Raw genomic sequence first — 25,820 nt, 5'->3', positions numbered from 1 at the left:
TTTCTTCAGGAAAAATTCCATAAATCATTACCTGATACGATTAACGATATATTATTGTTGCGATTGTGGACATTTTTTTTTTAATATGAAATAAAGGGGCAAACGAGCAAACGGGTCACCTGATGGAAAGCAACTTCCGTCGCCCATGGACACTCGCAGCATCAGAAGAGCTGCAAGTGCGTTGCCGGCCTTTTAAGAGGTAATAGGGGAGGGTAGGGATGGGAACGGAATAGAGGAGGGTAGGGAAGGGAATAGGGTAGGGGATTGGGCCTCCGGTAAACTCACTCACTCGGCGAAACACAGCGCTAGCGCTGTTTCACGCCGGTTTTCTGTGAGAACGTGGTATTTCTCCGGTCGAGCCGGCACATTCGTGGATCTCCTACGTATACAGACATTAACAAAAAGTTTTGTTCGACGTTTGCAACATGTCAGATTTTGGTCGGATTGTTTAGGGTGAGTTGCACCAGAGGCGTGGATAAAGTTAAAGTTATGGTCAAAGTTATGGTTAGGTTAAGACTAACTTTAACTTTAACCTCAACTTTGACCACATAATTTGACAGATGACAACTGCTGGTCCGGCAAGGCTTGAAATGAACGTGGGCGGGGGCGCTGCTGGTAAAGGAGAACTGTCAAAATGGCGTTTTTGTATGATGACAGCGTTAGTTCCTTTTTTCGCCACGTTCATTCAAAGTCTTGTCGAGCTCAAGGTTAAGGTTAAGCCCGACCGCACATTGTCCGAAATTTCTGATCAGAAACAGTTGAACGTCCGCGCTGTCTCTTACATTTTGTACTGAGCTGAGTGAGCTCAAACTCGCCGGAAGGATATTTCGGATAGTGTGCGGGGTGGCGGTCCGGCGAAATTCAACTGTTTCTGATCAGAATTCGGACAATGTGCGGCCGGGCTAAATATGGCGTCCATTTTTGACTTTACCTAAAGATTTGACATTTTGCTTTGTAGTTATAGTTAAAGTTATAGTTAAAGTAACAGTTATAGCTAAAATAAGTTGGTGCAACCGACCCTTAGTGTATGTGCTAGTGACGCTCACTGCTCTGAACTTTGCGTAATTATGAAACTAGACAATAATAATTATTATTGTCTAGTTTCTTTTATCGTTACCTACTGATTTGTTATTTTGACGGTAACCAATCAAAAGTCTCAGAAACATGTACACCGTATCATAAAAATTAAAAACACTTCTATCAGTTTGTAGGCTACAACTTGTAGGTAGCTTTAACCACACATAAATATATTATTAGCTTTTACCGGTTATTGCAAAAGGGCAAAGCTTTTAGAGCATGTTATTTAAGGCCACACGTCGGGGCACATCCGTCTCCATTATTAAGCACCAAGACCCCCTGTACCTCTTGTGACCCCCTGTGAACCCCCTTTGAAAGGGGTACAAATAAAGGGGCTCTTTCTCCAATATCCGCGAGAGAGACTTGTTCCTTATTTAATTTCCTACTTAACCTTTGTGATTATAATACTTGCTTGAGTTGCTTGTAAATGTACACCTAGTAGGTAGTTAGTACCTAATTACCTATAGACCCTGGTACTTAGACAAGTTGCATTCGATTAAAAATGGATGAGAATTATTAAGTATTCCCAGACTTAATGAAGCACAGCAAGGTGATGCCTCTATTTAAAGCTGGAAAGAAATCAGAACCAGCCAACTATACACCAATATGCATATTGCCGACTTTAAGTAAAATCTTTGAAAAAATAATTCTAAATCAATTACTTGCTCATTTTAACTCAAATAATTTATAACATAATAATCAATTTGGTTTTACTAAAGGTCGGTCTACAACAGATGCAGGCATTAGTCTTCTGTGTAGTATTTTTGAAGCTTGGGAGGGGTCGCAGAATGCATTTGGTATTTTCTGCGATCTCTCTAAAGCATTTGACTGTGTGGAGTATGATACTCTAATAAGAAAACTACACCATTATTATGGTGTAAGGGGCACGGCACTTAAACTTCTAAAATCTTACCTTACAAATAGAACGCAGAGGGTGGAAGTTAAGTCCATAAGGTCTAATGGAACCAAAATAAAACTAGGTGTGCCACAAGGGTCCATTTTAGGGCCTTTTCTTTTTCTCATCTATATAAATGATTTACCTTATCTTCTTAAAGATAAGCATGCGATAGTACTTTTTGCTGATGACACTTCACTAATTTTTAATGTGAAGGGGCGACAATTTAATTATGACGAGGTAAATGGTGCTCTCTCAAAAATAGTACATTGGTTTAATGCTAATAATTTACTTTTGAACTCTAATAAAACAAAATGTTTAAAATTTATCTTGCCAAATGTTAGGCAAGTACAAACCAATGTACTATTAAATGATGAGAAAATGAATTTAGTAGACACCACTGTATTCCTAGGCATAACGCTGGATTGTAAGTTACAATGGGGTCCAAATATTGCGAAACTGGCAGATAAGCTTAGTTCTGCAGCATATGCTGTTAAAAAAAATCGTGAAATCACTGATGTAGAGACCGCGCGATTAGTTTACTTTAGCTACTTTCATAGCATAATGTCTTAAGTCATCCTCTTGTGGGGAAACGCGGCGGACATTAATACAATATTTGTGCTGCAGAAGCGAGCTATTCGTTCTATTTATAATATGTTGTCTTTGGAATCTGTAAGAGAAAAATTTAAAGAATTAATAAGAATTCTGACCGTCACATCTCAATACATTTTGGAAAATCTCTTATATGTTAGAAAGAAGATAATCATAATGTAAATACTAGAAATAAGAACAAGTTAGCAATACCAATGTTCACACTAGCCAAAATAAGCAAATCCTTTAAAGGCCAATGTATATATACAATAAAATCCCAGAAAATAAAAAAGCAGTTAAAGAACGTTAGTGTGCTAAAGCGTATTATAAAGTCAATGATTTCTTCGAGGACAGCACACCTTGGGAATAGGGTGGCTCCATGCAGGTTACTTTTCTTTTATTTTTGTTACATAGCTGTAAGCCATAACTGATTACATTGTAATTTTCCATTTTTTTAGTAAAAGATGGCTCCGTGAGAGTTTCTTACGCCGGTTCTTCTCGGCGAGGTAGTTCCCGAACCGGTGGTAGGCAACGTAGTTTCTTCGTTCGACTTTCAAAAAGTATATCATGATACCTATTTTGAATAAAAATATATTTTATTTATCTTATTTTTATTTATTTTATTGACATAGGCATCGCGGCGTCATGTCACTTAACGAGATTTTACTTGCAAAAATTTTGTAGTGTTGATTTTGGAATCTTGGATCTTAAAAGATGCAAGCTGTTTGTTAGTTTGCATCGAATAGGCTGAGAAACTACTAATTTAAGGACCAATTAAAAAAAGTGATATAGTCGCCTAATGCCTAATGGCCTAAATTACGTCTTTCCCTGTAGTCAAAAAGAGGCTACTTTTTAGCGCGGGAAAAAGTACGGGATTCAATTTAATCTCTGGCAACTATGTACAGTTTTAACTTAGCCAATAAAAAGTAAAATAATTTAAATTACGAATGAGAATAAACTAACCAATATTGCTAAAGCTGTTATCAGGTATTAAGAGTTACTTTTTTTTTAATTATAAAATTGTGGCCGTCTATGGACTGTTCGTCCATATACTTTTTTTGTTATTTTATTATTTAGTTTTTTCGCACCAAGGATAATTGAAATAATATTATGAATTTTAATTAATTGTGGTCCATCACGCCATGGACACTTTTTTTTATTTAAGTATATATAAATATATATTTATTGTTTTATAAATTACATAATATTAATGTTTTCAACGGTGAGGTCCCAGTCGGTGTGGCGGCCAGTAGGTCCGACATTTTCCGATTTCCTTAGATTTTATGCTGCTCCACCCTTTGCCTTTAGATGTTGTGACATTGGCTTGGTGGAGAGGGGTCACTCAAGCTGGGTGGAGTTTCTAGGGTGTTAAAGAGATATCGACGGGTCACCTGATGGAAAGCAACTTCCGTCGCCCATGGACACTCGCAGCATCAGAAGAGCTGCAAGTGCGTTGCCGGCCTTTTAAGAGGGAATAGGGTAATAGGGGTAGAGAAGGGAAGGGAAGGGAATAGTTGAGGGTAGGGAAGGGAATAGGGTAGGGGTTAGGGGATTGGGCCTCCGGTAAACTCACTCACTCGGCGAAACACAGCGCAAGCGCTGTTTCACGCCGGTTTGCTGTGAGAACGTGGTATTTATCCGGTCGAGCCGGCCCCTTCGTGCCGAAGCATGGCTCTCCCACGTATAAAACTAAGAGTTACTTTAGAATACTCAACTAGATTAACCATTTGGCTCTACACCAACACAATATCTCATAAATACGTCAATTTAAGATAGTGTAATGAAATAAATCAATGCAGTAAAATAACTCTAAAACATCGTGTAAAACGCTGCCAAGTTGAAACCAAAACGTTAGGGTAAAATCATTGAAATATCATTAAAAAAGTACCATGTAAAATGATGCCAAGTCTCACAACCAAATATTTTTTTGTCATATTGAGAGATCAGGGATATGACTAGAAAATTTTACTAATATTATTTAAATGTGAATTGTGCCTGTATGTCTGTTACCTCTTCGATTAGGAAGAAATCTGGTGTGCAAATAATTAGTACTTTAATCCCGAGAAAGGACATAGGTTAGTTTTTGCGGAAAAATCTACGGTTCCCCACGATAAATAAATTTCGGCGCAACGGAGTTGCGGGTGTTATCAGCTACATAATATTATGCCAAGTTTAAATACATAACATTATGTAAAATTATGCCAAGCTTAAGACGCGATCAAAGTTTTTAATAACATAGCTACGAAATACTATGAACAAGATTATCATGTGTAATTGCCCAGGGAAGATGAGAATATTTTTAATATTATATAATATAAATAAACTTTAGTTAATTTACCTACTTACAGAAATATAGGTTAGTAATAATTAGCGAAACTCGGAGCATATAGACACAAATTATTAAGTACCTATCTACGCATACTCGTGTAGGTAATATACGAGACACTAGTAATTATTTGTAGCAAAGACGAGTGACATATTTCCAGCTTATAGTGAATAAATATAACCCAGATTTTATAATTACTGTTTGAAAGGCCTTGTGTAAATAAAGAGGGATGTTTGAAGTTTAATTGAACTATGGTAACGTTTAGAGCTATACATTAGTAGCTGTTTGACCGAGCCTTGCTCGGTATTCGATAAAACACGAATAAAAAGATATTTTCTAAAAATAATTCCTAGCTAGATCGATTTATCGCCCCCGAAACCCCCTATATACTAAATTTCATGAAAATCGTTGGGGCCGATTCCGAGATGCCAATTATATATTTATATACAAGAATTGCTCGTTTAAAGATATAAGATACAAACTATGTGTTTCTACGGGAGCTATCAATGTAAGCATCTACCAATTACAAGTAAATATTTAATGAAATAGGCTTTGACGTTAATTTAATAGAAAACAAAACAATGATTGCATTTAGTTGTTTTTGTTTTGATGTTGCTCAATAAAAATATGTGAGTGAAAAAATGTACTTATTGTACGAAAAATATTTTCATGTTCCCTTTTTATTAAATTTTTTCAAAGACGCATAGAAATTATGACAAATGATTTGTATTAAAACGAAAGCGGTATTTGGGTAAAGCCAAAATTTTATCACTAGTAACATAAAAGTAACAGAATAGCAACGTTAATACTTTTACGTTACCGTAACGTAAAAGTAACGTAAAAGTGTTATAAGGCTGCATGTACAATTAATGAGATGACGAAAATGGCAGACTATTGTTATTAGTTAAAATAAAACTAAGTAGAATGTATGTGAACCGATTTTCAATTTTTTTCTTTTGGTGTTTAGGTTATCATCCGAATTTGGTACCATATTCATAAAAGTGGTGACCTGATGAAGGGATCCATAAATAAGGAGTGTCGACGTTGTTTTAAGAACGGAAAGCATAATATGCTACTATGCAAATTATATTCATCATCATCATCACTACCATAAACCATTTTGACCCTATATTGGTACTTTTCATAGCCTTTTATTATATTATTATGTCACTTAAGCCGCGGGTAACATCGCGAGGCACAGCTAGTATATTATATTAGTAGGATGTAATGTTATTTTATAAGTGAAGGTTCTGAACTTTTTTGTTCTAGATAATATGTATTTTTTTTACTCCCTCTTCACTTTCTATAAAATTCACCCTTCGCCACTGGTATACACCTACCTTTATAATGCTTTTACGTTACGTAATATAAACTTTTGAAAGGGTAAAAGTAAGAGTAACAGAAAAGTAACAGAAAAGTAACGGAAAAGTAATGGAAAAGTAACAGAAAACGCTTTAAAAAATTTACTTTGAATCTCATAGTTTATATAACAAAATCGTCATTCCAGTAACCTCACACTAAATTATGAATCAGAAAGTTAAGTATTAATGCTATAGAAATTTCACTAAGGTACGTTTGAAATTGATATTTACGTAACTAGTAAATACATCAATGAAAATCGAAAACAAAAACTCGTCATATTATACTCATATGGTTTCTTTATTTATCACTAGACGCAAATAAAAATCTAAAAGTGTAACAAAATTTTGGCTTTACCCATTTAATAACATAATAACACGTTAGCGAGGTAAGATATTTCATATTTAACCGTATAAACATGGGGTGAGCTAAATAGCAGTAGGGACATTAGTAATTTATAAGTTAGAAAATTATTATTAATGACTAACTATTAAACAAGTGTAAAACAACACTGTACACTTATTGTTAAAATAAAACTCAAACACTACAATCACTTTGTTTATTACATTAATTCTCCAATCACTCATTCAAATAACTTAACACAATCACGTTTATAACACTGAATACTTTTCAACACTTTCCTCTCTAACTATTTCAATTACTTTCTCACAGTAATAATAGTTATATTTTATAGCTCAAGCATCGAGCTCACACTTTACTGCTATGGACTATCCTCTACGAAGGATCTCCACCAACTGTCCTGGAGGCTGGAAAAAAAACCCTCCAGTCCACCAGTTCCCTCTCTACTTTTAATAATTTAGGCGGGTAAAGTGTGAGTTCCGCTTGTGGCGCTAGTGCGCAATTTAAATAGCTTCCGCTTTTAATTTTAAGTCTTATTTTAATTGTTTATAATATTTATGTATATTTAAATAATTTCTAGTATTTATTTTTAACATTAAAATATTTATAAAATTAAATATTAAACTAACCACCGTTATTGACTTTCGACTGGCGTTAGTATAAAATAATATTATGAACATCCGTTTCTCTTTATGATCAAATAATTAACTAAAATATATTTTGATAATTCCATAAATGTGTAAATATTTTATTTACTTATTTAAGTATTTTATTTAAACATTTTACATTTTACATCATTTATTCTATTTAATTTAATCAAAAACTTGAACCTTACACAAGTTTAACAAACTTTAACTTTGTACTTTGTAGCACCGAAATCGTTAATCGCGTGGGAACCGTTCATTTTAGCGGAAGAAAACATTTTTTTTCTATTAACCTTTCGTCGTTATCGTTTAAGCACGAAGAGGTAACAGGCAGACTAACATATCAGTTGTACATTGTTTCTATTGGGAAATGGGCAGGTCAAACCCCAAAAGCCATATAGTTACTTTATCTATAATTATTATTATTAATCCTAAACTATATAAAAAAAACAACAGAAAGATAGATACACTTATTATGCATTCATATTATATTATTATGGAATCCATACTTATAATATGAATGCATAAGACTCGAGTCCATAATACGGATCCATGCTAATGACGTACGCTGTGTAATAAAATGTATAGTATTAGCTTCTCGGTAGACGATATAATAATTAAGAGATAAAGTCCTAGAATCTAGACTAAACACATGATAAATAATAATAGATACATGGTAAAGATAAGAAATTCCACAAAACCACAAAGCAATTACCGTTATCAAATGGCAACGTAAATAAATAAGACTTAACGTGTAATTTATTTAACTGGAAGAATCTGGCATTGTATCAACTGTAAGAAACGAACGAGATGACAAACATTTAAATACAAATTACGAACGTCAATTTTTAAATTGACTAATGAATGCTTGCGGTTATTATTCATGCTCGATGATCTGTTTTATAATATTTTGTAGAGGTCAGGGGTTGTTTCAGAGTAGAAGTTTCCTTCTCCAATTTTCTGAAATGTACAGTATGATAAATGGTATTTTAACATTTTAAACTTTCGCGTTGCATTATAATCGGGACTTAACGCGACTTATTCAAATAGTAATGCTACTACGAGTACATACTTTTTCTCGTAGTTTCGGCCGTGTTGCAACGGCCGTGATCACGAGGGGACTGCAGAAGCGCGACGTCTTCTTACTACTTGAATAAGTCGCGTTAAGTCCCGATTAAAAAGTTTTCAATGGTATTTTGTTCTGTTTCAGTCGGACGATGGACATCTCTCGCCCATCATGCGCCATTCTTCTTCTAGTAGCATTTTGTCTTTTACACCTCGCAACGTAAGTAACTTTTTTCATCGATAAAGTAAAACAAAATACCTTTATCGCTTCTAAAAATATTAATCGAAAAGGCTAAATTGATAACGTTTTTCACAGATGTATGAACGCGAAGATAAATTTTCGAGAGAAGGAGAAACAGATCCTGGACCAGATCCTAGGTCCAGGGAGGTACGACGCTCGCATCAGACCCTCCGGCATCAACGGCACTGGTAGGTCATTTATTGATGATACCACCTTAGTCTTAATACCAGCGACGGATCACTGATGTAGATAATAAAAAGATACGGTCCCAACATAGAACCTTGAGGGACTCCTCGAAAATATCAGGAGAATAGACCTTATGTTTCAGAAGGATATTATAGGGTTTACTGAAATAATTAAACAAAGATAGAATCTTCCTCCAGAATTTCGAAATTCAAAACCATTCGCACGTTGATATTGATTTTCTTTTTTGGCAAGCTAGACACGCAGTTTTTTTGTTTTGTTTTGGAATAATTTAGAGAGAGCTAAAGGCTATTTACAATTATATTTTGCTAGAGATAGTTTTTTAAACTTAATAACTTTTTTAAGAGAATCAGAGAAAGGTACGACATACTCGAGCTGGAAAGTGTTTTTATATTTAAACCTTAGCATCCTAACTCATTGCAGACTTATGAGAATGCTCAACGCTCATAATATAGATTTTTGCACTGTACAGGTTTCGAATTTTTCAAAATGTTATGCAGCGAAAGAACTTTGAATTTTTATGTAGTTTAAGATATTTCTCAAAGAATGTGTACTAAAGCATAGAAGAAAGCTGACAATAGACATATAATATTGTTAAAACTATTCTTATCTAAATATTGGAAAATTTAAAAACTGCTACTACAAGTTATAAAATTAATCGAGACGAACAGCGAATTCTATATCCAATAGCTGCGTTAAAATTAGACGATTATGAGACGGAATTTGAAGCTGTACTTTAACTGGCTGGACATTTTGGCAGTGACGCACTGCTTATTCTATGCTTTAAGACAGTATCTCTGGTACTCTGACCTGTGTCGACAGATGGCCCAGCCGTAGTAAATATTAACCTGTTCGTCCGAAGTATTACCACGATAAGCGACATAAAGATGGTTAGTAAGAACGAAGAAAATAGTAATCGTCGTATTGCTTGACCGGAACAAACGTTCCAACGACATGTCACTTTTGAATTTTAAAATAGCAATACCGATCGTGTTCATATTATACCATGACTGGGAAATTCTTAAGGCGTATCTTTGCGCCTTAGTTCTTTTTGCGCTTGCCGTATACACTAGAAATTAGAATACTGGGATGTGATTGGCTAAATCAAGATTCATTTATTTTTGGAATTTGGGAACAAATTTCATTTATTTTTCCTGGTCATGCTATAGCTTTAAAATTTAATGACGCGTGCTGACGTAATCGATTGGACGTTATTAATATTTTACAACGTTTGTAAAGTGAGATGTCGTGCAGTTTTAATAAGCCCTTACCATGATAGATTTACATTGGTTGGCCAATAAAAATGTGTATTCGGTAAAATGTTATGATTCCAAATTTTGTAAAGGATGCAGCAATGTTCCTTTTCTTTCCAAATTAGTTTATGGTAAGCGGCTGCCCATAGATCCCCGATTTATTCTGTCCACATGCTTAATGTGTTTTGCGACTACTGAGCCAGAATTTTATTGCTTTAGCCTCATTTAAAAAAAAAAAAAAGAAATTCTGGCTCAATAGTCGCCATTGCCATCTAAGGAGTCTCATATTACGGCTGGTGGGAGTTTTGAATAGAGTGCGGCCGAGCACATATTTTGAACTTAGACTTTCATTAAAAAATCAGAAATATTTTCGAGAGTTTTTTTGCCAGTTTTGATACTTTTTTATACTTTTATATTTTTATTTTGACCTAAGCTGCTTAATATATATTTTTTTTTGGTAAAGTTTTTTTTAGATATTTTCCTTTTAAAATTAGTGAGACTGCACATAATAAGCGTTTCCTTTACCCATTTTATTATTATATTAAAATATCTCAAATAGATGGACAATGACCAATGATGTATATTTTATCGTCATATAATATGTATTGATAAATAATTTCTAGAACAATAAACAAAATCAATACGGACACGCGACCAAAGTTATATGCCACACGATACGATTTAAATTACAAAATGAAACTACAATTACTGTAAAATATCATGTCAATCCTGTTTACCTACCCTTTGCAGTATTCCCTCTTTCTACATTTTCGTAATTGCAATTATTAATATTTTTGCTTGTTTTAATCAAATTTAAGTAACGAAACCTTTAAAAATTATAATGTCTAAATGTTCAAATCATTTTGATTCCTAAAAGATAAAGTTAAATTTTAAATAGTGTTTAATAACAATTTTAAAGTATTTTAGACACTAACACAAATTCCTATAAACAAGTCGTTGCAAGCGATCGCGCAATAGAACATAAAACAGCTAGGGCACTCTAAAATCCTCCTCCTATGGGTAGCCACTAAGGTTTTCAGGTGTAAGGTGAGTTCCCCTCCGCTAGGGCTTAGCATAGACATGAGACCGTTATATCAACAGTATATTTTGCTTGGTATCTAGATGGGCCAGCGGTAGTGAGCGTCAATATATTTGTCAGGAGTATATCAAAAATCGATGACGTCACAATGGTAAGTCAGCTGAACTGGGCCATGCATTTAGTCTAAGTTAAGTTTTTTCTTATCGAATCAACAAGTCAAATGAATGGGCAATTCACTCTGTCGAGAGACTTACCCTAATTTTTGTTTGTTTTCATCTATTTTTTTTAAAACTATTTTTCTTCTTTTTGGTGTTGACGACCAAAATCGTTTTTAGATCGCGCGTTAATTTCAGAATTGTCCGAAGGAGGAAGGTCGGTAAACTCGGTATCACGACGCTAGCATATCCGTAGTGGTACACCATCGTCTGTACTCGTAGGTTTAACTGTTTATTTTGCAACGACATTTTTACATAATATCATTTGATAGCCTAGTATGTACTGTATCATTAAAGCGCTCCCGAACGGGATGAACTAAACTTATTAACTTCGCTTTTAATATTTTGGATTTGTTTTGGATATAGGCGATGCGCCTACGTTAGTTCGTGTGAACCTGTATCTACGTTCCATCAGCAAAATAGATGATTACAAAATGGTGAGTGGTTTCATATAACCGAGTAAACCAAAACGACCGTTTTATTATAGAACAAAGTGATCGAAAACGATGTCACTTCAACTTTGTTTATAATAAAATTGGCTTAACCAAGTGTCTGGCAATATAATCTGCACTCTGCTAAATATATTCTCGAGCTGTTGTGCGCATATGACTATGTCTTTGTGTTATTTGTTTTGTTTTATTTGTGCACTTGACTCCCTAAAGTTTGCATCCCTTTTATTTACAAAAGACCTATAACCATGGCGATGCGGGTCTGCGTAGCCCGTTTTAATATTTTTTGTAATTTATTTTTTATATCTACTCGATATGTACGATACACGGAGTACATACTTTCGATTTTTTTTTTGGTTCGTTTTACTATTATTTATAAAAAGGCACAGTTCAGTATTGTAAAAACACTAGGGATATTGGCAAAATGCAAATTCTTAGAACGCACAAAAATTAATGTAAAGCACATAAAAGATAAAATTGCAAAGAGACAAACGCACAATTGTATAAAGTGTAAAACAATCGTTGATGAGGCACAATTGTACGTAGCGTCGATCATCACCAGATCAGGGGTAAAGGGTACGCGGCCCGCACCCATCCGCCTACTCATTATTTTTGTTTCGTTTCCACATCACGCTTTTGATTTGTCAAATCGATGGGAAGAATAAAAACTATTTTGGTCGTGTTCGTTGACTGTGATTTAATCGATGTCTTGTTCATGTGAATTTGTGTCGTGTGAGAGTTTTGTATCGGGATAAGCGCCGCGTCGCACTCGGCTTCGCGCTTCTGTTCGGTGGCCGACCACCCACCGCAATATGACACCTCCGGCCAGAAGCTAGTTGTATCGTACCGTAGCCCTAGTCGTTGGCCATGAGCCTGCATGTGGAGCACAAGCATTCCTCTGACGAATGCTGAACGGTGAGTTGTACGCTCGGACCCCCGACGCAGCACAGCTTAGGCATGGTTCGCTTCATCGGGACATATATCGATATATCTACTTCTCATCATACCATATCTAGTGTAAATAGCGCCCCTAGGGTACGATATTGCATGCGGAACAAACCTGTGTATATATTTATATCGATATATTTTAAGGTTAGCTTTTGGACATCGTTTACTCCATACACGTATACTTTTTAAAAACGCTCCAATGTTTGTACTTTTTATTAAAAAACATTTTATATATGAAATTGGCGTTTTAATCTCATCTATCTACTCGACTCATACCCATATAACTAGCAAAAAATTAAAATGCGAATATGCAGATACCTAATACCACATAACGTCGTCTACATAAAAACTTTAATTTAATGTTGGTGTCATTTTTAACACCTGCTTAATCAAATTTTCTAAAAAACGAACATAAAACTTTTATGTTAGATTTGTTGAGAATTTGTCTGGGTCTACCTGTGAGATATTAACTAGATAAATACAACAAACAGAAATAAAAGCTAAAAATTGGCGTGCATCCAAACTTGGCTGAATTACTAGTCGGCATCCATCACTGTCAAATTCGATTACCGCTTTGTGAATGAGTCCATCGATTGAATCGACATATTATTTTACCACTTTCAAATTTACTTTTAAAAAGTATACTTGAAATTATTTTTTTATACCGGAGGCCCAAAAGCTGACCGAACAAGCATGTATTATTAAAATTGGCGGCTTTCAGTGTAACGATTCATTTGACTTGCTCGTTGTCGAGGGTTCCATTTAGTGAAACTTCGACGGCATTAATTATAAATGTTAAAGCAATATTGATTCTGTAGCTCCATCATTCGGACCATTGAAATTTTATCTTTGGCTTGTAATGAATGTTTATTTATCGACTCAATATTTTAAATATTCATGGCCTTTTTTTTTAACGTTGAGAATAAAAAGGTAATGCTCCTAATTGTCAAAAATTAAGTAAAACACTACTAGTTATTTGGAAACATTATAAAAATTCGTTGATAAAATGTATTTAAAAAACATACTAAATGTATGTTCCTTACAAGCCTAATTTTACGAATCAGTATTACAATAAAAATATTTTTTTGGATGTACAGAATCACAAAATTTGCACAAGATCTATATAAATAAGATATTATATTATATAAATAAAGAGCATCTTCTATTGGCAATAAATATACGTGTCTGTTCCTCGATCCATCATCATCATTACCCTGTGTGGTTCTAGACAAGCGTAAAATTCGGTCTTGGTGCCATTGTTTCACTCAAAGATTGGGAATAATATTAAAATTTAAAAAAAATCATCTAAGCTGGAATATGATTACGTGTGCCAGGCCCTGTCATGTCTTGTCCCATTTTTATCAATTTGTGATCTTGCTCATGGTGTAACAAATAATTTATCGTCATTAGAAATTGCTCGATACTGCACTAAATGTTAAAAATGAACATTAAAATAGCTGTCATAAAAGCTTTATAGTACGCGTAAAATAAACTAATAAATGAAGCGACGTACAACACTGTTTTTCCGTGGCAATAAATTATTGAATAATAAAAAGGGATTTTTAATATTATGTAAGACTTGGCGTGGCGCTACCGTGCCTCCGTTTTATAAATTCAGTGGAATCTAAAAGCTAGATTATCTGTTTATGATTTTCAAAATATTTAAAACATCATGTTAATAAGAAAATTTAAAATAAAAAATACTTATTACATTAGACAATAATAAATGTATTTTTGTTAGGATTTATTGGTCTTTTAAATTTAGTAGATGATTTATGGCAAATATATAAAACGTTTAAAGTATTTGACTAAAAATGACCATAAATAAAATATGATGGTTGCAGCGTACAACCAGTACCAAAGTCGTAACAATTTTGGGCCACATTTTGCCTCTACATCACACCTTTTGAGGCACATTTTGCCTCTACACGTTCATGGTTAAAAATTCCTACTGAAAATCATAGGTCACCTACGAATAATGAATACTATGAAAAATAACAGAGTTAAAAAATGCTTCTACGAGATGCATACCAGTGCATTTCATGGATCGTTCGTTCTTTCAGTTGTCAATTCTATTTTCCCGATTTAAATCCACAATTTTAACGTGCTAAACCAGTGTTGTATGAGACGCTTCGAATAAATAAAGCTTAAAACCTGCACTGTCAGTGTACGCTGCGTACAGATAGCTAACAAATCGTTATATTGCAGGAGTACTCGGTACAGTTGACTTTCCGAGAACAGTGGCTGGATGAGAGACTCAAGTTTAACAATTTAGGAGGTAAGTGAATCCATACTAATAATTAAATATTTAAGCTAGACGCAGTAACAAGACTACCTGCGGGGCTAAAATGGTCGCTTTTAAAATCGCATAATGCTAGTCTGCTTGCAATTCATATTTAGTAATTTGTACTAATTTGACATTTGTCAGTTTGACAGTTTTGACAATTCATTTGCTGAATTGATGGAGAGGAATTGCTAATTATTTTCTGATACTGGCAACTCACAAAGGAGCCATTAATAAAAAAGAAGAAGAAGAATTGCTAAATGTGACCATTTTAGCCCCGCTGATGCCCTAAGGCCTAAGCAATTCATGCTTGTGGAACACCCTATCTAAGTCAACTAGAATCGGTCGTTGAACCTTTACTCTTCCGGTGCCCCCTCAGACGTGATGCCCTAGGCAATTGCTTAATTATTATTTGATTAAGGGTTAACCCGTCACTGGCTAGACGAATAAAAGTAGTCTATGTCCTTTCCCGTGGCACAGAATACAAAATAGTACGTGCAAGTAGTCCGGGAAAGGACATAGAATTCTTTGTATCCCAGAAAAATGTGCAGTTCCCATGCGATAAAGGAATTTTTGCGCAACGGAGTTGTGATCGTCATCTAGTACCGCCTACTGTATAATTGAATCGTATTAGTTATGTCCACACTGTGCACTTTCATATTCAATTTTCGTCATCAAGTTCTTTCATATCGGCGCATTCAATAATTGAATGTTTCAAGGAACGCAACGCCAATATTGTCACTTTTGAAGTTTTGGATACGGTTAGAGGGCATGCGTCGCGGGCATGCCTCACGTTTGCTGTTGACTGCGCTATAACGCATGCCCTTGACGAACAGAAAAAGGCACAGTGTGGACAAAGCTCAGTAAGATGATGCTTGTTATAGCCGAGATGTTTTCTTTATCGCTTCTATTCGGAGCTCAGAACAATAATATAGAATCGCTGATCAAAATGTATGGAAATGACATTAGACGAGTCGAACGTCGACCTCATATTAACGAACGCTTATCTCAATTCCATAAATTTCGATGGCCGATTCTATAAAAAGCGATAAAGAAAAAGTCTTTACAAAATTTTTATTTTATTTATTTTAATCAGGCATCATGGCTCATATTATAAATACCTTAAAGACTTACATACATACTGTACATATATGCTGAAACTAACACTAAGCACTAAAGGGCCAGAGGCCGTAGCCAAAGTTCCTTTCGTTAAAAACGATGACGACATTCGTTATCAAAATGTAATGTCATGTCATGTCAACCGCATATATTTTGATAACGAATTTCGTCGTCTTTTTAACGAAAGATACTCTGTCTAAGGGGGCTGGTGTCGTCGTGTATCCTTACCATAACTCTCTGCTCCCCAGGCCGGCTCAAATACCTGACGCTGACGGAGGCGAACCGCGTGTGGATGCCCGATCTGTTCTTCTCCAACGAGAAGGAGGGCCACTTCCACAACATCATCATGCCCAACGTGTACATCAGGATCTTCCCCAACGGCAACGTGCTATACAGCATCCGGATCTCGCTGACGCTGTCCTGCCCCATGAACCTCAAGCTCTACCCTCTGGACAAGCAGACCTGCTCGCTGAGGATGGCCAGCTGTAAGTCGAGTACCATATAACATTGTCTAATATTTAACACGCTTTTATATAAGCTCGGGTTGTATGTATGTAGCGGAATCTTTGAGCATTTTCTATATTTGTCACATTTTTTTCGTGCTGAGGCCGTAGACAAAGTCCGATGAAGAAATTCGTTATCAAAATGTATGGGATTTGACATTAGTCTTCGCAAGCGAAATGTCGTTCAGCGATGACTTATGTCAAAACTCAAACCATAGTATAAGGAGGGGAAGTAAGTTATCTTCATACAAACGCACCGCGCGCGGCTTGTATGTGTGCGTCATAGTATCAATGCGTCGCCAGTCGCCACGTACCGCACACAACAAAATCTCGGCCAGTTTAGCTTCGTGAGTACCGCCGACAAGCCGCGTGCGGTGCCTTTGTATGAAGATAACTTACTTCCCCTCCTTTTACTATGCTCAAACCGCATACATTTTGATAACGAATTTCGTCGTCGTTTTTAACGAAAGATACATTGTCTAGGGGGCCGGTTCTTCTCGTATTTAGTATTAAACTTACCTGTTTGTTTAGTAATAATGCATTCGCAAGTTTCGATAGCGAACTAAGGTGTCAAAAAATTGTGGGATTTGGCATCTAACTTCGCTATCTAGGCAATTATGACGTTATCGCAGATTTTCATGCAAATTTTGTATCGAACGTTTCTTTCGAAACTATTTTAGATTTCTGTCGAATCTATTTTAAAAATATGAATACTTGTCATGTCAGTGCTCTCATAAAAACATTACGACATCCCTACTAATTGTTATAGATTGCAACTGAAGAATGTGCGTAGGCGCAGGCGATAAGTCTTAACTCAGTTACATGTTTAGGCTCGAACTGAATGATTCTGAATTTCTAGTACGGAGAGAGCACTAGATACTTTGAGAATTTTATAGGTGCAGAGAAAACGTGTAAAGCTAGTGAATAGGGTTCTGAAATCCATTTTTTTGTTATATATTCTAAACTCAGATTCCAACACAGTGAATGAAAAGTTTTATTCCCCATTTGCATTTTTGTAGAGCCTATATACTGTCCCACTGCTGGGCAAAGGCCTCCTCCAAAGTCTTCTAATCCAGAGATCCAACGCCTGCCATGCCCTGGCTCGTATTTGTCTAGCTCTTTTTCGAGGCGTGCCATGGAGGCCCATTTGCATTAACTTTATAAAACTCCACCGCCTACCCCAAACAACACAGTGTTTCATTAGAAGTGGCAATGATAGCAGTCGATTACCTTATTATACATAAATCAAATTATGTAAGTACACAAAACGCATAACGTAATAATAATGTACTTGCAGTTATTTTGACTATTTTTTTCAGCTAGAGAAATCCCAGACAGTGTAGTCGCAGACTTAAAGTTTGGCACGCGGTTTCTATTCGTAAAACAAACGTAATTCGAGTTTAAAATAATAGAGGTTAAACTAACATTTGTAGTAGCCGTTATATTTTTGTGCCTCATGTGCGTTCTATAAATAAAGTTATGGAAACAATTTACAAACTTTTATTTGGCTTTTGTAATGTTATGTAGGTCTACTGCCTATGGTATATTGTATTTATCGAATGTCTTTTTATCAGAGTAACAAAAGTTAATTGAAGCGTGAAAAATTGAGTACCTACAGAATTGGTTAATGTTTAGTAGAATTTCTAAAAAGGCACTTAATATGAAGAATAAGAATTATTTCATACTTTTTTAGATCATATTTTTAAGAATATTGTTTTTATCTTGGAAGTCGGTTTAAATTTTTTGTTAAAAACTAATGAAATATTGTAAATCCACATTGCACAGTTTCAAAGGTTTTATCGTATAATATACAATGATTAACACTTTGACTTTAGACAATCATAATATTAAAAAATGTGAAAGAAGAAGCCTTAGAAGCCGTAAAGTTTTGCTAATGCCTAATTATATGGTTGTGCAAAAAAAAATACACTTATCTCCTAATTAGAAGTACTAGTCCGATTTTGATGCAGTTTTTTGTGGCAACATCCAGATGGGTGGACGACAGACGACCTGGTGTTCCTGTGGAAGGAAGGCGACCCGGTGCAGGTGGTGAAGAATCTCCACCTGCCGCGCTTCACCCTGGAGAAGTTCCTCACTGATTACTGCAACAGCAAGACTAATACAGGTGAGAGCCAGAGTTCATTTGCCGGTGATGTGACCAAAACCTATAGCCGAGACTTTTCCTTTATCGCTTATTTATAGAATCGCCGATCAAAATGTATGGAATTGACATTACACGTGTCGAACGTCAACGTCATATTAACGAACGCTTAAGTATAATATACTATTCTATAAAGAAGCGATAAAGAACGTCTTGGCTACAGGGTCAGTAGCGGCTTTATTGCGCGACGCTGGACCACCCAGGGCGCTGGATAATAAGGGACACCCTGGGCACTACTTTAGCACTACTAGCACCCTGGGTGCCGAAGAAACCTCGCCCAGGGCGCTTGTAGAGATAAAACGGCACTGGCTTATGACTTTTATCGTGACGACATAAGAGGTGAGTAATTTGTATTCTGTGCTTAAGAGTCACTCAATATCCATAATAATAGTCACTCAATAGCCAAGCATCCTTGCTAGTTGATAGCTTTCAGGGAAAGCTATCAACTAGCAAGGATGCTTGGCTGTTTCTCAAAATGCCAGCGTTTATTTTCATTCCAGTCATACATAATGAAAAATTATAATATTATGTACGGTACCTGAACTTACCCTGTGGGCTGTGTCTCCCGAAAGCGACAGTTTACAAATTACAATATTATGGTAGCGTCTAAAACTAGTGTAGAAAATATAAGAAACTAGCTGTCCCGGTGAACTTCGTGTCACTTTAAAACCTTCCCTGGACTTCTACGAATATTTTAAGACTAAAATCAGCCCAATCCGTTCAGCTGTTTTCGAGTTTTAGCGCGACTAACACATTTGGAAATCCATTTTTATATATAAGAAGATGGAATTATCACATAACTTTGCAATCACGTCTAGTCTTTAATAAAATGAAGAAAAAAAACCAATTATCGAAAAACGAAGACGTTTGAGACGCCGCCGATACCGACGGCGATACGATTACGAATTTCGATAACTTTTAATTTGTCGTCATCGCGTAGAATACTAAACGAATTTATAACGAAAATTGTAAACCTTATTTTTAATTATAGGTACAGCGATAAAGCTTTAAAAGCAAAACAGCAGTAATTTGAAAACTTGGGTCCAAGCACTTTACAGCCTTAAAAAAATTAAAAAGCATTTATTTTTTGAATTGATTTTAGTACAGTTTAGGACTAAGCAGTCTACAGCCTTAAAAACAACTTATTTTATTAATTCTGGTACTTAGGACTAATTAGTATATTTCAATTCCAGGCGAATACAGCTGTTTGAAGGTGGACCTGCTGTTCAAGCGCGAGTTCAGTTACTACCTCATCCAGATCTACATCCCCTGCTGCATGTTGGTCATCGTCTCCTGGGTGTCCTTCTGGCTGGACCAGGGTGCTGTGCCGGCGAGGGTGTCGCTTGGTGAGCTAGCTATGCTTTGGTTACTTCAGCACCGTTGTCAACAAATTGTGAGAGTCGTCTTTTTGCAAACAGACGGACTGACTAATTTCAAAAAGCTACAAAAAATTGTTTTTATAAGCAACTAGATTTTGCCCGCGGCTTCGCTCGCGTTGTAGAAGTATTATTACCTATATACAATCTTTCATCCCCTATTCTATCCTCTTTGGGGTGGAATTTATCAAAATCCTTTCTCAGGGGATGCCTACGTCATACATATATTATATCTACCTGCATGCCAAATTTCAGCCTGATCTATCCAGTGGTTTGGGGTGTGCGTTGATAGATCACTATGTCAGTCAGTCAGTCAGTCACCTTTGAGTTATATATATTTAGATATATTAAAGGTCCGTTATATCCCTCGATAGAAATCGCGTATTAGATAGGATAGGCCATACACTCGGTGTCAGACAACGTTTTGTAAATTGTACACCTTTTTTTGGTGGTGGCTGTAGCGGTTAATATATTTCATCAATATCTCACTCCAGGTGTAACCACGCTCCTCACCATGGCAACCCAGTCTTCCGGCATCAACGCCTCCCTACCTCCCGTCTCGTACACCAAAGCCATCGACGTCTGGACCGGTGTCTGTCTGACCTTCGTGTTTGGGGCGCTGCTAGAGTTCGCCCTAGTAAACTATGCGTCCCGCTCCGACATGCACAGGGAGAACATGAAGAAAACGAGACGGGAGATGGAGGCCGCCGCTAGCATGGACGCGGCGTCAGATCTGCTGGACACCGACAGCAATACAACCTTCGCTATGGTGAGCTCGCAATTAATGTGGATAGTTCGTAGTTTTTTCTCACTAGGCAGATTGATCCAAAAGCAGATATTATGAATCTGTCGGAATACGACGCAAACGCATTGCATATGCATGCTTAGCGGTTCTTTGATTTTATACGAAGTTAAATATTTATCAAAGTATATAATAGTAGCATGAGAAATGTTTCTTTCCATATTTTGAATTTATTACTCGCAATTATTAATATTATTTTTAATATTTAAAGCTATAGTGAAGTCTTAGAAAAATATATCGATAAACGATTACGTAGTTCAAAAATTAAATAGAGTGGATTGCCATACAATAACTAGAATACCTAATTATATTGCATTGTTAGTTATAAAATATTGTAATAGCAAAGTTAGCTGTCAAAAATTAATGGGATTGCACTTATCGGCTATCGCAGATCGCTTGTATAACGGCCGTTCCCAATATTTGATCTATCTCTGGTTTTGCCCTACTAGAGATAGGAATAACTCACATTAGACATTAGAGACATATATTTTATGTCAATTGTGAGCTATTCCTATCTCTAGTAGGGCAAAACCAGAGATAGATCAAATATTGGGAACGGCCGTTAGTGTCATGGCGTTATGTCAAATTCAATCATAAAGTTAATATACCTAGCGAAATAGAGCAACAATCTCGAGCTGTCAAACGAAACCGAAATAGATTTATTACGTCTGTGTGTGAAAATTTGTTTACGTATACACTTTCACAAGCATCTTTCTAAGAGATTAAATTGTCAACGTGCCGATAAGTGCCGACTGGACGTCAAACAAATGAAAAAAATTGGTTCTGCTGTCATGTATCATACGTCTCTTTTTACCACACAGTGTTACTGATACTTAATAGTCTCTCGCTTGCCTTTGTTTCTCTATTCCGTAAGGTATATTAACTTTATCATTCAATATATTATAATATTTTTGGCATCTAACCTAGCTGTTCGTTATCGTTTCGATTTGACTCATAAGTCATAACTCATTTAACGATTTTTCAATACATATAGTTTGATTTCATTTTATTCCTTAAGAGGGCGACTAACCCAAAAAATCAAACATCGTCCTTCTCTCTTCACACTCACGCCCATCTATACTAATATTATAATTATAATTGGGAAGAGTTTGTTTGTTTGTTTGTTTGTTTGTTTGAACGCACTAATCTTAGGAACTACTGGTCCGATTTGAAAAATTCTTTCAGTGTTAGATAGCACATTTATCGAGGAAGGCTATAGGCTATATTTTATTACGCTAATACTAATAAGAGCGAAGAAATAGAGGAAAGAGTAGAAAAAACGGGGGGAAATTATTTGAAAGGGCTTATTTGAACGCGCTAATCTCAGGAACTACTGGTCCGATTTGAAAATTTTTTTCAGTGTTAAATAGCCCATTTATTGAGGAAGGCTATGTGCTATATTTTATCATGCTAAGACTAATAGGAGCGAAGAAATAGAGAAAAATGTGGGGAAAAATAAGGGGGAAATTATTTGAAAGGGCTTATCTCATGAACTACTGGAGCAATTTTTCTGTTATTTGGCACAGATAAAAAATAGACCACGTGAAGGATAATTGGCTATTTTTTGTGGTCTAATTTGTCTGTGAAATATCTTATTTACGCGGCCGAAGCTGCGTGGAAAGTTATATTTCGCGGGGTCACGACATCACGCGTAAATGGCTGGACCCATTTTGCTGAAATTTGGTATAAAGATACTTACGTACGATTACTTATGTACGATTACTGCACAATGCACTTTTATGATCTGCGCGTAAACTATTCAATCTATTTTTATTGGAATTTGGTATGGCAATACTTTCGTTCTCGGGAAAGGACAAGGGATACTTTTTATCCGGAAAATATACGGTTCCCGCACAATAACCTTTTCAGATTCTCGCCTAAACTATTTAATCTATTTTGATGAAATTTGGCATGGAGATTGGAGATACTAATTTGAATCTGGGACAAGGAATGTTTTTTGTCCCGGAAAAATGTGCGGTTCCCACACAACTTTTCTGATTAGCGCGTAAACGACTCAATCGATGTACGGGAACAACTATAAACTAAAGTCCACGCGGACGAAGTCGCGGGCAACAGCTAGTCTATCATATTATGGGTTAAAAATCTGCTAGATAATATATACGTGGGAGAGCCATGCTTCGGCACGAATGGGCCGGCTCGACCGGAGAAATACTCACGTTCAAACCGGCGTGAAACAGCGCTTGCGCTGTGTTTCGCCGAGTGAGTGAGTTTACCGGAGGCCCAATTCCCTTCCCTATCCTCCCCTTTTCCCTTCCCATCCCTACCCTCCCCTATTATCCTATTCCCTCTTAAAAGGCCGGCAACGCACCTGCAGCTCTTCTGATGCTGCGAGTGTCCATGGGAGACGGAAGTTGCTTTCCATCAGGTGACCCGTTTGCTCGTTTGCCCCCTTATTTCATAAAAAAATAAAAATATTCTCAATGATAGAATTTTATACAATGTATTAAAATATGAACTTAGTGTAATGCACGGTTATGGTAATAAATGAAGAATTCGTGAAAATTAGATGCATCTTTGTGATATTTTTCTATCGAGAAAATTTTAAGATATCGTGTTTTCGCTCAGATCGAATTCTATAATAATAACTTAACTTTCAATACTATAAACACTTTATGATTATATTTCTAATTCGTCTTTTGTCCTTAATCACAGTTTTTCTGAATATTACACAATTCGAATAAAACAAATTAATATTTGTTATTGAAATACTAGACGACACCCGCAACAACGTTACGCCAAAATTCGTTTAAAAAACAAAAGTATCTCCATACCAAATTTTAGCTGGTCTGTCAAAAAAGTGAAGAAATTAAAAAGTGGCAACATCGTAGTGTCATCCCTTTTTTCTGAGATTGATTTGAAAGGGATGACACTACGATGTTGCCACTTTTTAATTTCTTCACGTTTTTGACAGACTATAAATCGGTTCAGCGACGGCGGGACGAGATAACAAACAGACAGATAGACACACATTAGCATTTGTAATATTAGTACGGATGAGGTAGGTTAGTGCCTCTCGTGTCGTGCATGCATTGTGTCCGTCCTCCCTGACGTGGCTGCAACTGGCAGAAACCGCTGGTGCGCGGCGCCGACCCCAAGATCCGGCAGTGCGAGATCCACATGAGCCCCCCGCGCAAGAACTGCTGCCGGCTGTGGATCTCCAAGTTCCCCACGCGCTCCAAGCGGATAGACGTCATCTCGCGCATCACCTTCCCCCTCGTCTTCGCGCTCTTCAACGTCATCTACTGGTGAGTTATTACTGAGATCATTATGGAATTTTCTTAGATTAATTATTATTCATTTATTCATCGGTAATATTAAGGCTTAAGCACTACATTATTATGTAGTGCTTGATATTACCGATGAATAAATGAATAATTAATCTAAAGATTTCATCAGAGTATTCAAATTATCAAAAGTCAGTTTCCTTGTTGGTTTTGTAAATGCTATAAGTATGTGCATTTATAGAATTTCGTCTTCTAATAAAATGTAATCTTTCAACTTTAAAATTTTAAGACTAGCGTTACATGGTCAGTCTGACATCAGTTCAGTCCATCATTCTGATCAAGACTAACGAAAGAATGGTCGTTTAACCGAGTGATTGACGGACTAATCATTTTTTTATTAATACATAATATGTACTTTCCGGCCATCATTCTGGCCTCAGTCTGACACTGATGGACTTAACTGATGCCAGACTCATCGTGTAACTCTAGTCTAAAGATTTTTTCTCTGTCTGGTCAGGTCGACTTACTTGTTCCGCGATGAGGAGGAGGAGAAGTGATTCTCCGGGTCTGCCGAGGGGAGCGGGGACGTGTGGCGCCTGGCCGCCACCGTCCTCGCGCCCTACGCCCTCTTCGCTGTCGCCTACATCCTGTGCCTCCGCCCGCGCAACGACCCGGAGCCGCCCGTGGTGCTCGCCCGCCCCGCGCGCCGCCCCCCGCCGCGTCCCGTGCGCGTGCGCGCCAACCCCGCCCCCGCCCACGTCCCGCCCCGCCCGCCGCCGCGCGCGCCCAGACACGATCTATAGTGAGGTTACACCGTTGCAGTGCCGGTCCCAGCCTTTTTCAGGATGAAGCGAGATCGGATTATGGCGACCTCTTGCTTGCTTCAATGGATGAAAGGCCACTGAGGCGGTCTGGGAGTTGGCGCCTTGAGCGGCTGCTTACGTCCTGTAGTAGGGTCGGCCCCGCACCGTTGTATGCTTGTGGTGTTGCATTTGCATTCTAAGATCATCGCATTAATATTAACGACCTAACATTGTAGGCCTAATAGTTGAGGAAATGTTTTTAAGAAGGAGGATGCAAGTGCAACTAAAATGATATTGGAATCAAACATAATATTCAATTCGTAATCACAGGCTTACGAAGATCTCACTAAGGCGTATCGCACGGTACCCCGCATCACTTCCAATCTATCTCCTGTTCCAATACTTCCGACCGAATATAATTTCAGCGACACTTCAACCCTCTAAACATTCAAACTTTCTTCAATATACTATTAAATATTAGTAGTATACTCTTTTAGATTTATTTGCTGGTATAATATTTTAGAATTTTTTATATGTTGACGATTTGTTATTGTACATCTATAATATTATGATTCTTAAAGGTGTGTTCACTAAAACTACATTCTTCTGGCATTATATTGACTTCCATTGCAAATATTGATGGACTGAAACATTTAAGTAGTTTATACAATACTACATAATATTACAAGCCACTAAACACCCGAAATAGGTGCGCACGTAGTTAGAGAATGTCGTGAGGATAATAGTTTAGGTGATCTCATATTTGTAGGTATTCGTAGTAAGGAACACACCTTTAATAATCCGTTAGGGAATATAATAGTATTAAATCATAAATAATATTATATACTATTGTGTAAGTCT

General features: G+C 36.6%; 1 protein-coding gene across 8 annotated transcripts in view; it reads left to right on the top strand.

The window, feature by feature from the left end:
* The window catches only part of LOC121735781 (glutamate-gated chloride channel), a 31,530-nt gene extending 6,669 nt beyond the window's left edge, over positions 1–24,861 (top strand). For 2 of the 8 annotated variants that reach the window (XM_042126716.1, XM_042126717.1), the window contains exons 2-11: positions 8,463–8,537; positions 8,634–8,746; positions 11,636–11,706; positions 14,875–14,944; positions 16,318–16,554; positions 18,563–18,697; positions 19,927–20,079; positions 20,604–20,878; positions 23,999–24,177; positions 24,674–24,861. In XM_042126716.1, the coding sequence (XP_041982650.1) occupies positions 8,470–8,537; positions 8,634–8,746; positions 11,636–11,706; positions 14,875–14,944; positions 16,318–16,554; positions 18,563–18,697; positions 19,927–20,079; positions 20,604–20,878; positions 23,999–24,177; positions 24,674–24,713 (1,341 nt within the window). In that variant the 5' untranslated portion in view covers positions 8,463–8,469 and the 3' untranslated portion in view covers positions 24,714–24,861. Of the gene's footprint in view, positions 1–8,462; positions 8,538–8,633; positions 8,747–9,584; positions 9,653–11,137; positions 11,206–11,635; positions 11,707–14,874; positions 14,945–16,317; positions 16,555–18,562; positions 18,698–19,926; positions 20,080–20,603; positions 20,879–23,998; positions 24,178–24,673 lie in introns of all 8 variants that reach the window. The other 6 variants (XM_042126721.1, XM_042126722.1, XM_042126720.1 and 3 more) reach the window with 6 other exon arrangements.
* The last annotated feature ends 959 nt before the right edge of the window (positions 24,862–25,820 follow it).

The sequence above is a fragment of the Aricia agestis genome, chromosome 18, assembly GCF_905147365.1.
Source record: "Aricia agestis chromosome 18, ilAriAges1.1, whole genome shotgun sequence".
In the NCBI taxonomy this organism is placed as follows: domain Eukaryota; kingdom Metazoa; phylum Arthropoda; class Insecta; order Lepidoptera; family Lycaenidae; genus Aricia; species Aricia agestis.
The sequence above is the reverse complement of the archived record's forward strand: the minus strand, read 5'-3'. Positions and strand labels throughout refer to the sequence as shown.